Here is a 13,743-nt window from a genome sequence, read left to right on the forward strand (position 1 = left end):
GGAGTATGACAAAAAACAAATTTAAATGTCACAAAAATAAGAGAGGCCTTTTTGAAAGAAGATAATTAGTAATTACGGAAATTTATGTTTATAATTTCATAGTTTAAGAGAATTTATTGTTTTAATAGGATTCAATTCAAACTACAGATGCGTACTCTAATTTTCATGTGAATTGTACAAAATTAAATGCTAAATGTGGACCAAGTGCTGAAGAAACTTATAGTTCGCATTAGAGCATCATGTTAATTTGCACAGCTTCATGTATATAAGGTCAATCTCTTCATGGAAATAAATTTTACTGGAAAATATTACACGAAAGTCATCGACACAACCAGTTACGTTAATAAAGATTTGATTTGTTATAAAACTGAATTTAACATGGGTTTTATAAAGCTTTAAATTTCATTCCGTTCTTTCTTACAGTGAAGTTAATGCCTGATGGAGAGGTTACCAGACAACTACCATTCTGAATGGAAGAAAATGAGTGCTCATCCAATAGGTCGTAAGGCACGGTGCAAAACTTATTCAGATGCCTTCAATGAATATAATAAATACGAAATCTGGCCTATAGTACTTTATTATTTAGAGTGAAATACATGATAGGATTAAATATTCTCACACATTAGGCCTATTTTTCCTGCTACATACATCAAGAAATATTTCACATTGTCTGTAGATAATCGAGAAGTGAAATGTTATACCTAATGACACTGATAAACTTATAAAAAAATAAATTATTTAATTGTAACAGCAACAACAAAAATAAAATAGACCCAGCAGTTACGCGACCTAAAATAAATCTTAGAAAAAATAATAAAATAAAACACATTGAAATTTGGAAAATTATTTAAATCTTGTTTATTTTTCTAGTTCTGGTGATTTCAAAGCATGGAGAGACGTATTACTTCCTAAAATTTAGGAAATTGAGTTTTGTTGCATGAATTACAGTGTAATTAATTCTTATATACGTTGACGAAGTATAAATATTGTAATATGCGTTACAAGAGCGGTATGTTGAAGTTTTCATGTTCGAGGAAAAGTTTGAATAAGCGAAACGTAGTTGAGCTTTTTTAATTTCCGAGAATTGAAAGAAAACATACCGCTCTAGTATCGTACATTATTTTGTGCGAAGATCGTTTATTACATACCTGAAAGAGGAATTTCTAATTAGTTGCAATGAAATCTCCATCTTGGTTTCTGTTCATTGACGGTAAATTTGCAAAACAAAAATATCTGTCTTCAACATTGTTGCTTTAAAATGTTTTCTGTGTTTACTATACTCCAGCAGGCCGTGATATGTCTGTCTTTTTTTCCCCCAGTCTATGATGAGTCTGGAATCTCGTTGATTTTTTCACGGCTTCCTTAATGTTACTTGCATCACGAATACAGTAACTTTAGTGGAGTTGTAGAGTTTACTTAATTTTTGCAAATATTTAAAAACAATAATTAACAGTGCAATTTAGGTAAAATTGCAGTGGTAAGTTTCCAATTTATAATTATTACTATATTGAACATTCTAAAAATAATATGTTAAAAGCCTAAAGCAGTAAAGTCAATATGTCACGTAAGCGGTAAGAAGAGGGAAATTGTTATGTGTGTTAGGTTGGGAATACTGAATGTGGAATTTTAGACTTTCCGCGGATTGGTTTTGTGCGGAAACCAAGCAAATACGCACGATCTCGCACAAAAAAATATTAACGTTCAACAGAAGTCTAGACTTTTTTAAAATCCAGATTTCTAGCAATTTGTCACTAATTTAATTCGTTGGAAACATTTGCGGACACAAAGAAAACTTAGACCGGACAATAAATATGCACCTAATTGAAGTTTATTATTTTACTTTCAGTGTCCGGACAGCAGCAGTATTTCCGAATCCAGCCCAAGGACGTGAAGGTGCACGAGGGAGGGGAAGCCATGTTGGAGTGCGAGGTGACCAACCAAGCGGGGCAGGTGCAATGGACCAAGGATGGTTTCGCTCTAGGTAACTCATCTCTCATCTGCTTCCAATGTAATGACTATTGTACATCTGCGCATATCGGATGCTCCATAGCCACTACACATCCGATGACCCTAAACCTGTGGCACATACCGAACGACTAGCACGCGTAAGTTGCAACACATCCTGTGGTACATGGGAGGCCTATCCATCCCAGCCTAGAAAATTCCAATTAAATTAGGACTAACAACTAAAAATATTATTGATATTACAAACATGAGAACCAGTAAAATAATGCGACTAATATTCATATTTTCATCCATATAATCATTCATTACTGTATGGAATAACCAAAGGAAAAATAAAAAATCATAATATTTATGTATTTATTTATTTATTTATTTATTTATTTATTTATTTATTTATTTATTTATTTATTTATTTATTTATTTATTTATTTATTTATTTATTTATTATTGAACATAACAGGCAAAGCCCAATTACAATGACAAGATATTCAATCATATAAAAATGTTATCACAATGAATCCTAAATTTAAACTAACAATGTCCCAGTCAATAATTGTACATTATGCAACGAGCCTATAATGAAGGTAATTAAGAAGTGAGTATGGATATTTATGAAACGAGCGCAAGCGAGTTTCATAATTTTCATACGAGCTTCTTAATTACCATTATAGGCGAGTTTCATACGACTTTTTATGCTCGACCATATTTCTAACTTGATATTATTAATTTTATTGTATCTGACCTGGAGCAATGTCCCGTATGTTGTGAGATGTGCGCAGACGCGAAAGTATTGATTTTTTCCGAGGAACAGATGTCCACATTGACCTTGCTAGGCCTTAAGAACCTACAGAGATAACATTGAAATAAAGTTAGACATTGAAAAACGAGATGACAAATTGAATGTATTTGAATATTATTTACAATTAACGCTAATTATTATAGTAACAGAACATAACCTTCTGCGACAGTATTGGATTTCCAGCCTCCGTGACTTTTCGCTAATTCTCTTTCGATTGCATATCCGAGAATAATCGATACTTGCTGTTTTATAACGGTAGAAAGCTGACCTATCATTGGCTGAACAGTTGTAACCTGAGTCGTCATTGGCTGAAAGATCTGACCTTTAATGAGTAGGTATACTTTAATGACATGCATTAAAGGTCTGCTACCAAGTGTATAATTACTACATTTCGGAATGGTCGAGCATAAAATATATTGTATCATTCATAATAAAATAAAAACCGAAAAAAATCTTTAAAAATCTAAAAATAAATAAAAAATAAATCTAATAAAACAAATTGATATAATATAATTACATCTTTATTTCTCGCCAGCCACTTGAAGCGAGAATAGAATCAGAAAAACAAATGAACATACATACATACATACATACATACAGTCCACACCTCTGGTGTAACGGTTAGCACGTCTGGCCGCGAAACCAGGTGGCCCGGGTTCGATTACCGATCGGGGCAAGTTACCTGGTTGAGGTTTTTCCGGGGTTTTCTCTCAACCTATTACGAGCAAATGCTGGGTAACTATCGGTGCTGGAGCTCGGACTCATTTCACCGGCATTATCACCTTCATCTCATTCAGACGCTAAATAACCTAAGCTGTTGATAAAGCGTCGTAAAATAACCTACTAAAATAAAAATGCATACGTACATACATACATACATACATACATACATACATACATACATACATACATACATACATACATACATACATACATACATACATACATACATACATACATACATACATACATTAAGAATTATCCACGAAATCTCGTAAAGGGCAAGGGCCTCCTGACTAGGCAGGGTGGCTTGTCAAGCAGTTCCCGGTTAACCACTCCAGGAATTATGGTCACTTTTGTAATGTCATAGTATGTTTAAGATGCTGTCTGGGCTAACATTGAAGAGTCCACTATTCACTAATCACTGCTTGGGTTGCAAGTCACTTTGTGATGAGCTTCCATTATTGTCGGTCTTTCGCTATTCTTGACCATAGATGGCCGAATCTTCATCTGAGTTGGTCCGCCCACCTCGTCTTTTGTCTTCCAAAGTTGCGTTTGCCAATCCTTGGGACCCACGTGTAAGAATGTGTGTCCACCGTTTCGTGTTGGGTTGCATCACGTATCCTGCCCATTTCTTCTTCAGCTTGTCGGCCGTTTCTGCTGCGTCTTTGAGATGTGTTTGACTCCTTATGTCTTCGTTGCGCAGTCTGTGTCTGATTGTGATATTCAGCATCTTCCTCTCCATTTTTCTTTGGCACTTTCTCAGTATGTCCCGCTCTCTTTCTGTTAGAGACCATGTCTGTGCTCCGTTTAGGAGATCTGGAAGGTTGCAGCTGTTCATGATTCCGCTTCTTAATTTTAAAGTGTAAGTGTTGTCTGTCAGAATGAAACTGAGGCTCCAATATTTCTTCCATGCGTTTCGATTCTTCTTTGAATCTCGTTCTGTCGTCTATTGTGAAAGAACATTAGTTGGCCGAGGTAGATGTATTCAGTCACGTAGTCTAGTTGTCTGCTTCCTATTGTGATTGGTATTTTGAAGTCGTTAGTCGTGATTTTTTGTTTTCTATGGGTTTAGTTGCAATCCTACTTCCGTGCTGAGGTTCTGTAGCTCCGCTGACGTGGCTAGGAGTACAATGTCGCTTGCAAACCGTACATTGGAGAGTTTCTTCCCGTCAATAGTTATTCCGTCATTGAGCTTTCTCTTCCTGAACACTTTTTGGAGAAGGCTGTTGAATATTTTAGGGGACATAGGATCTCCCTATTGACTCCTCTTTCAAGTCTGAATTCTTTTTCTTCCTTGTCTAGTCTGATTTTTGCTGTGCTGTTGGGTAGATCTTTGTTAATATTCTTATGTATTTCGTTTCTACACCACCGTTTCAGTGCTGTCATGATGGATATATGTTCAACTGAGTCAAATGCCTTTGAGTGGTCGATGACGGTTAGGTGCAGGTTGAGGATAAATTCTTCTGCTTTTTCGATCAGAGTTTTGGAGTAACGAGAATGAAAACCTGCTTGCTCAACTGGTTGATTTTCTTCCACAGTTAGGGTTATTCTGTGCAAGATGATTGTTGAGAAACGTTTGTAGATTGTGGACATTAAACTAATGGGTCGGTATTTGTTCATGTCTTCTCTAGGATCTTTCTTGTGGATCAGGATTATTGTGTGATTTTTTTTCATTGTCCTGGTATATTTTCTTCGGTGTTCAGTATTTTTTTTGAAGACGTTCGTTAAGTAGGTTGCTAGCTCGTTTGACGCGAGTTTTAGGTACGGTATTCCTTGAGAATTCCTTCTTCTCCTGATGATTTTTTGGTTTTTAGTCTGGTCACAGCTGTTTCGACTTCGCTTTTTAGTATTGGGGGGACTGGGGATTTGTCGTTTTCCAGGGATGAGATGAATGTTGATAACTTGCTGGATGAATTAGGAATCGTGGTTCTATATAATTTTCTGTAGAAGTCAGTTGCAATTTCTGTTATTTCTCGACTGGACGCTGAAGATACAGTCTCAACTGATACCGAGAAAACAGTTGCCTGTGACACAAGTGTGAAGAATGACTTAACTGACATTCAGCATACATTTTCAGCATCATAAAAGCGCTCAAAAGTATCCAGAACAGGCATCTTTCACTTTCTGTAAGCTTCGAAATTGTAAATAGTACTTTGGAACAACTGAATCGTGGTACAGGTGAAGTTCCATGTGCAATAAAAGCTAAGGTGATCACCAGGGAACGGATTTATATGGACTAAAAATATATGAAATATGTAAATATATATGTAGTTATTTTTACCAAAATATGGAATTAAATATGGATTTTTACCAAAATATGGAATTAAATATGGACTTAAAATTATAAAAAAATGACTATGTACGTTAAATATTGGTACATTTTAATCAAACTAAACAAAAAATATAATGGACGTACCTTATCTTCCAATGTAGTTTCAACAAAACACAATTTTTATTGTCTGTTACCATAACAATAGGTTACAAACATTTCTTTCAAGTGCTGAAAAGTGAATCTTCTTCTATTGTCTCTGAGGATAGATTTATACTGACTAAAAGAGCGTTCGACGTCACAAGAAGTAACTGGTACATAATTCAATTTCACAATGTCTGCTGGGGATAAGTCCAAGTTAATCTTCACTGTTGATTCACCACTCATCACAGCAACAACCTTTTGTAGTTCTTCATATCCAGGGTTTTTTGAAAGTACAGTGTCCACCTTAGCTCTTACTGCATCTGCAACTTTACCTCTACCACGATTCAGTTGTTCCACAGTACTATTTATAATTTCAAAACTTTCAGATAGTGAAAGGTGCCTATTTTGGAGACTTTTGAGCGTTTTTATGATGCATGAAAATGTATGCTGAATGTGAGCTAAGTCATTCTTCACACTTATGTCACAGGTAACTGTTTTCGCAGTATCAATTGAGACTGCATCTTCAGAGTCCAATGCAAGGAGAACATTGTTAATAGAGTCTATATGTTCGGCATAATATTCAACTGCTTCTAGCCATGTACCCCATCTAGTTAAAATTGGCTTTGGTGGCAATGGAATTTCAGGGTACATTTCTTTCAACACGTTAACTCTACAGGGAGCTTTGAGAAATACTTTTTTCACTGATGAAATCAACAAATCTACTTTAGGGAAATTGTCTCTGACCACTTCTGCCACACGATGAAATGCATGCGCCACACAAGTAAAATGAGTCAATTTAGGATATACAACAGATAATGCTTGTCCAGCTTTGACCATATAAGGGGCAGCATCGCTAATAAAGAATAACACATTATCGTACATAATACCCTTTGGCCACAGGATACCCATAGCTTCGTTGAACAGTTTAACTATAGTTTTGTTATTGCACTTTTCTAGAACATCACAATGTAAAAGAATTCGTTCAGAATATTGTTCACTTAACAAACCGATAACTACATTACCAACAAGTCTACCTTCTTTGTCGGGAGTCTCATCAATGGAAACCCAAATTGAACTATCTTTAATTTCATCTCTTATCTTCTGTATTGTCTCATCGTAGATGGATGGAGCATACGTCTTCCTAAGTGTTGACTCATCCGGGATTGTATGTTGAGTATATTTTTCAAGGAATTCCCTGAAGACCTTATTCTTTAGTTTGTAGAGAGGAATATCAGCAGAGATGAGAGAACGGCACAGGTCGATGTTAAACTCAGATCTTACATTCGATGTTGTTGGTTGTATTAAAAACAATTGTCTCTGCTTGGAATTTAGTTGTTTGTTGGCCTGATGTTTACTAGTTGTAATGTGTTGTTGCACCAGGAACTTTTGTGTAGATGATACTGCACACTGACACAAATTACAAAATAATATTTTATTGTCAGTTGATAAACCATCTTCTTTAAATTCTGAAATGTAACTTGTTAGTTTTGATTTTAAATTGACTGAATGACGTACTTTTGGCATATTTACCGTCTTTATAGTATGATTTACAAAACTGAACCTATGTGTACTCTGACTGGCATTTAACTGTTGAGCTGCACAACTGAAGTCTGTTAAAAATTTTAAATTAAATTAATACAGTTTTGTAACTTACTTTCCCATTGTTGATAGGACTGCTAATTTTCAAATAACTCTGATGTTAAAGGGATTACTGAACATGTGTTTAAATCTCTATTGTTGAAATGTATTTTTAAAAGTTAATGGAATTTTGTTTTGTTTTATTGTTAAACCTAATATAATATGGACTGTTTTATATGAAATATGGAAAATATATGGAAATTAACGAAAATATGTACTAAACTCTAAAATATGGAAAAATATGGAAAATAAAAGTAGGATTTTTCAACCCTACACATTGTGAAACATAAAGATAATGCAAAATATAAATTATATTAGCTTTATAAGTAAATATGTATTTACATATAAATCCTTTCCCTGGTGATCACTATACTTTCAAAAAACTCCAGATATGAATAACTACGAAAGGTTGTTGTTGTTGTGATGAGTGGTGATTCAACAGTAAAGGTAAATTCGACTTATCCCCAGCAGGCATTGTGAAATTGAAATATGCACCGATTACTTCTTCTGATTTTGAATGCGGTTTCAGTCAGTATAAATCTGTCCTCAGAGAAAAGGAAGAAGATTCACTTTTCAGTACTTGAAAGAAAATAATGTTTGTAACCCATTGTTATGGTAACAGATAATAAAAATTGAGCTTTTTGAAGTTCTCATAACAAAATAGTACAATGAAAGATAAGTTACGTTCATTATATTCTTTGTTTAGTTTGGTTAAACTGTACTAATATTGAACGTAGATAGTCATTTTTATCATTTTAAGTCCATATTTAATTCCATATTTTGACCAAAGAAGTAATATATATATTTCATACATTTTTAGTTCATATAAACCCGTTCCCTTCAATAGTCCTTACAGTGGGTCTGGACAAGTTACCGAGGCTGTAAAATTTCGTTGTCCATTATGGGTCTCTTGTTCCAAAATTTATCATGCAGCAGAACTCCAATTATCCGGACCCCAATCATCCGGATCCCCAATTATACGGATCGATTTGGGGGAAAATACATAAATTGTGCGGCGCTATACAGCTGCTTGCCGTCAAGCGCCTGCGGTAACTTACGGCACGGAAACGAGTGACTTCTTCAAAGCAACGTACGCTATTCGAGATGCTCCAAGCAAAATAGAGTACCGGTACTATACAGAATTATGTATTGTACTAAAATAAATTTGTACACAATACTGTATCTCAATGTTTAGTTTTTATTTAATTTAACGTGCAATTTTAATAGTACAGTACACACGTACTTATGTTCGCTTAGTTAGTTTTTATCTGTATTAATGTCACGAGAGGCCTGAGATTTGCCGATAAATCCACGAACGAAGCGAGTGGATTTATCTGGGAAATCTCAGACCTCGAGTGACATTTATTAGGACTATTTCGTGAATAAAATAAAAATGTAAATAATATATCCCTAAAATTCGATCACAAAATGTTAATAATTGTGTATTAACGAATATTTAACCTATTTAGACATTGTGAAGTTGAAATACTCGTAGATGAATATCGATTACTGCAATAAAGAAATTCCATGTTATTATTCAGTAATGCCAATTGCGAAAAGCGTAATACAGGTTTAACAGTGTTAATTACATGTACTGCACTTTTCTCTTATTAGCCCATTATAACATAAATACATTTTCATTATCTGCTGAAATCATAATTTAATTAACAGTAACAGTGAGGACAGCTATATACCAATGCTTATGTATTCACACCGAGACATGTTGCTACACAGTGAAGCCATTTCTGAATAGATAGGCCTAATTAATTCACGAATTTTATTACGCCATACGGAAGGCATTTTGATCAAAGACCTTATTACTATGCAAGGTCTTTGGGTTTGATATGCGATGATGTTACATAACTTTGAACATCTGACTTTCTATTAATTGTTTCATTTCATTCACAAAATACAAATTTTATAGGCTACAATTTATAGGTTAAGTTACCTGTGGAAGCAGGACCAATGTCAGCTGTGCCTTACTTCGACCGTTACAATCAGTGCTACACGAAATCATTTTTATAGCTCGACAAACGCATTCTCGCTGTAGTGTGTAACGGAACTAAAGCTGCATCTACACAGTCCAATATTCCAATCGCGTATGCGTGCAATCTGGGAAGAATATTGAAAGAATCAAGTTTAAAATGTACATTCAATTAAGATGCATGAAGATTTTGTGTCTATATGGTGCGCCGTTTTGAACGTCGTCTTCACTGCGTAAATATATTAATTAATATTAAATATCAATCTTGCATTCATTGCTTTAAAGTTGAAAGAGAAGTTTAACCGTGTAGTTGCATCTTAATGTATTCATGATCATCAATTTACGGGGAAACAGTTGGCGACAACGACTAAACAAAAGAACGACCATGCGATAAATTGATAGCGATAAATCAAGCTGCAAAAATTGTCGCAAAGTGTGACTGTGTTTGGTGGAATTCAAAATTTCATTACACTTCATTGGTCGAAAATGGAATGACGTCATATAAACGAAATAGTCAATAAAAATTGAATTTTTACTTTGTCAGACATCGCTTTTCTTAATATTATTCTGAGCTAAACCCAGTTATCCAGATTTCTGCTTATCCGGATCGGTCCGATCCCCAATTAATCCGGAGTTCTACTGTAATGGAATACGACGAAAATATTATAGAAAAAAAGTACCATGAAATAATAGGTTCCAAGCAAGTAAAGCTGGGTTGCGTTATAAAACTGTTTAACTGTGCCATTTTAATGCGTATAGACTATTCTATTTCCGAAATTCATATTTTTATTTTTCAGAAGATACTATATAAATATTTTGGGGCTTCTTAGAGACAGCTGAATAGTACTGCTTAAATTAAAGCCCGACTCTGAAATCCTATCATTAGATTAATTTCGAAAATTGCGAAAGAGATGATGAAATTCTCTAAATTGTTCTCTTTTTTCCTATTAATTTTGTTCATCCGAAAACGTCTTTTCTCTTTATGTTTTTGTCAGAATCGTGTATTTGAATGCAGCGTTCTCTGTCAAACTTCTATGTAGTTAATTTCATCTTACCGTCCGTGTGTATGAATCAGTTGATGAAAGCAGTAGTGAGCTTACAGCACTTGCTGTCTGTAAGATCTTTACTGATAGCATCGCAATGCCTGTCCATCAGTCAAAATACGCCTTCGTTCATGACAGCGAAATATCTAAACGCATAGCTTAGCGAGCAGTGGAAACGAAAGCTGAGAGTGAGTCCAGGATTCATAATATCATGTATCATATAAATTACTGTTAAACAGTGGGAGTGAAATTGACAGCTTGGATTTTGATTATTCTTGTGTAGTTACAGAGAGAAGCTGTTACTGTTAGTAATTTATATGTAAATTTCTAAAGTGATATTTTCATTAAATCATATTCTATTGAAAGCCGTTCTGATAAAGGGCAAGAATATTTCCATGACGTAAGGTTTATAATTAAGCTAATTAATTTCATCCTCTACATAATACCCTAGCAAGTTTAAAGTTTAAATTAACATAACAAGAATTAAAGTTTTTAAAAATGTTTTGGATCAGCTACACGAAGGATACCCATATGCATATGAAACTACTGACGTTAAGCGAAATGCAATGGAAGAGATCGAATTTATAAAGGAAATATGAAAGTATTATTTGTTCAATCAGCCTTAACTAGAAGTACGGTAGTTGCTGTTTGAGTTTGAAGGATCATTATGTAACAAATAAATACATTTCCTTTATTAGTATTCGTAAGAAACGAATAAGAGTTGTAAAAAGAATAAAACATTTTTTAGGCATATGAAATGTAAGAGTAATGGCACTTAAAGACGATCAGCTAGATGATGGTTTAAGTAAGAAGGACATTAAGGTAGCAGTAAGAAATAGAGCCCGGATTTTATGTAATTAAATGTTCTGTTCCTAGTAAGTAGCTGTAAGAAAAGCTAAAATGTGGGCAAATCACATCAAAGGGATCATTATTCCGAAGTTTTAAGTTACAGATTTTTATATATTTTAGTGGATAATAAATATTTTGGCATATATTACGTATTTTACATATTTTGAAGGATATTTCATATTTTGAAAGAACATACATTTTTTCACCAAATTTTCTTTGAATTAACTCATAGCTTATACGTTTGAAAATTGTTTATAAAGCTTGTCTCTTCGTCTCTAATGCATAAAAAGAATTTAATAATTGAAAATAATAATGTATTCTGTCAAAAAATAGACATCCCTTTGCCATGCTAATATTTTGTGTATCCCTTAAGAAGTAACGGTAAAGTAGGAACAAACACAAGTGCGAAGGGTGGATCATTGTACTGCTACCGCGATGAAGGAAAGAGTAAAAATTACCCTGAGGATATGACCTTTTGGACAAACATCTCCAATCAGTTGCTCTTATAGAAAACTGTAGTTCTTTCAGTTTTCTTGAGAAGCTTATTCTGACATCAGGTGATACAGCTAGCTAGTCTACTGCTATGGCGCCAGTCGCATCCAAGTTAAAAGATTGTATTTCAACTTACGATGCCTTTACTAGTGACGGCAAAATTTTGCTGTGCAAAGTGTGTGACAAACTCATTTAAAAACTGAACTTCACGTCACAAATAAAAACGTGCTTTGTCGAAAAAAAAAAACAAGTTTTTCTTACACATGTGGTGCTGGAATCTTCTTCGTCTTCTACCAGTGAAATTGATAAAGATTTGTGCATGGCAATGGTTGATGCAAACATATCGTGATATAAACTTTGAGTTCCAAAGTTTTAAGCATTCCTAAGCAAATACTGCAACTTAAATATTTCGGATGAATCAACACTTCGGAAGAATTATTTGAACTCCTACTGCGCTGACACAATGGAAACGATTAGCTACAATGACACAATGGAAACGATTAGAGCTTAACTTGGCGATTCCTACGTATGGGTTACTGTTGACGAGACAATCAATGATCCCAGAAAATATTTAAAAATATTTCATTATTAATTGCGTCTACAAATAATAATGAAATTATATTGGATCATATGTTCACCTGTAATTTTTCATCAACAAGTAAAGCCCGGATTTTAAGTTACGTATTTTTTTATTTGTGATATATTTATCTACATATTTTTCGATTTTTAGCTATATATTTCTTGTTATCATATTAGGGCCTACATAAAATCCGGGCTCTAGTAATAACTTAAACAAAACGCAAATTGAAAGGAACTAAACAAACAAATGATTATGTTATCTGCGATGAAGCGAATAAAAATACGCGAGCAGAAGCAGGAATATTATTCTGACGATACATAAACGGGGTTAAATTTGTCAGATGATGTTGATACACAGGATGAAAATAGTAATGAGATTTCTCTCTGGAAAGTGTGATTTACACATTTTCTGCCACATGTCTGTACTTCGATAATAAATTGAATCCTTGTTACGTTGAACATATCTCTTTGTTTCTGTTAGAAGGAGGTTAATGACATTAGTGATGATGTAACCACAAAGGGATCATTTGCTGGCATTCCCATAGTTTAGATAATCCAACTTGTAATTCAGTTGTTGCAACCCATTTCTCACATGGCTTTCTTTGAGCAGATCCTACATTATCATGATGGGGTTGTTAATTGTGTTGGGACATCACAATTGATGCCCATATGATTAGCTCTGAGATGGGTCAAGGTTGCATCCGCATATTGACTGTCCTGTTATTAACACTACAATGCCATGTCTTGTTTAATTATGGTCCGGTACTTGCATGGCATAGCTGTTTTCATTCATATGTCGTACTTATGTACATGACAGTCTTTATCCAGTGTGATGTTTGCCTGTCACTTCCCTCGTCATTCTTTTTACTTCTCTAATAGTGTTTTCTCTATAAACTGTAGTAAACATTAAAGTCAGAATCTCTTATTTGAATGAAAACGCACATACACTATGTGCGGGAGAGAGCGTGAGAGAGTGCGTAGGAAGGATTTCAAAGAAGGGAGACTCAGGATAGGGTGAATGCATCTCTACCGCAGAAGTAGCTTTGATATTGCCATTGTGGTAACATAAATAGTCCAATAATAATAATAATAATAATAATAATAATAATAATAATAATAATAATAATAATTGATTAAATGGCGACTTACTCGTGTTAATTATGTAAGCATGTGTGGCTTACAGCTGTTTCGGTGTTACTTCACAACATCCTCAGAGCCCTAGATCTCGGCGCTATCTCAACTTCGCTGCCTATTGTGT

The 13,743-nt window shown here is 34.3% G+C and overlaps 1 protein-coding gene across 1 annotated transcript in view; it reads left to right on the plus strand.

Moving 5' to 3' along the window:
- Positions 1-1,660: 1,660 nt before the first annotated feature.
- Positions 1,661-13,743, plus strand: part of sns (sticks and stones) — a 116,246-nt gene continuing 104,163 nt past the window's right edge. The window contains exon 1 of the mRNA XM_069812584.1: positions 1,661-1,981. Coding sequence (XP_069668685.1) covers positions 1,915-1,981 — 67 coding nt within the window. The 5' untranslated portion in view covers positions 1,661-1,914. The remainder of the gene's footprint in view (positions 1,982-13,743) is intronic.

Source organism: Periplaneta americana, chromosome 16 (assembly GCF_040183065.1).
Source record: "Periplaneta americana isolate PAMFEO1 chromosome 16, P.americana_PAMFEO1_priV1, whole genome shotgun sequence".
Taxonomy (NCBI): Eukaryota; Metazoa; Arthropoda; class Insecta; order Blattodea; family Blattidae; genus Periplaneta; species Periplaneta americana.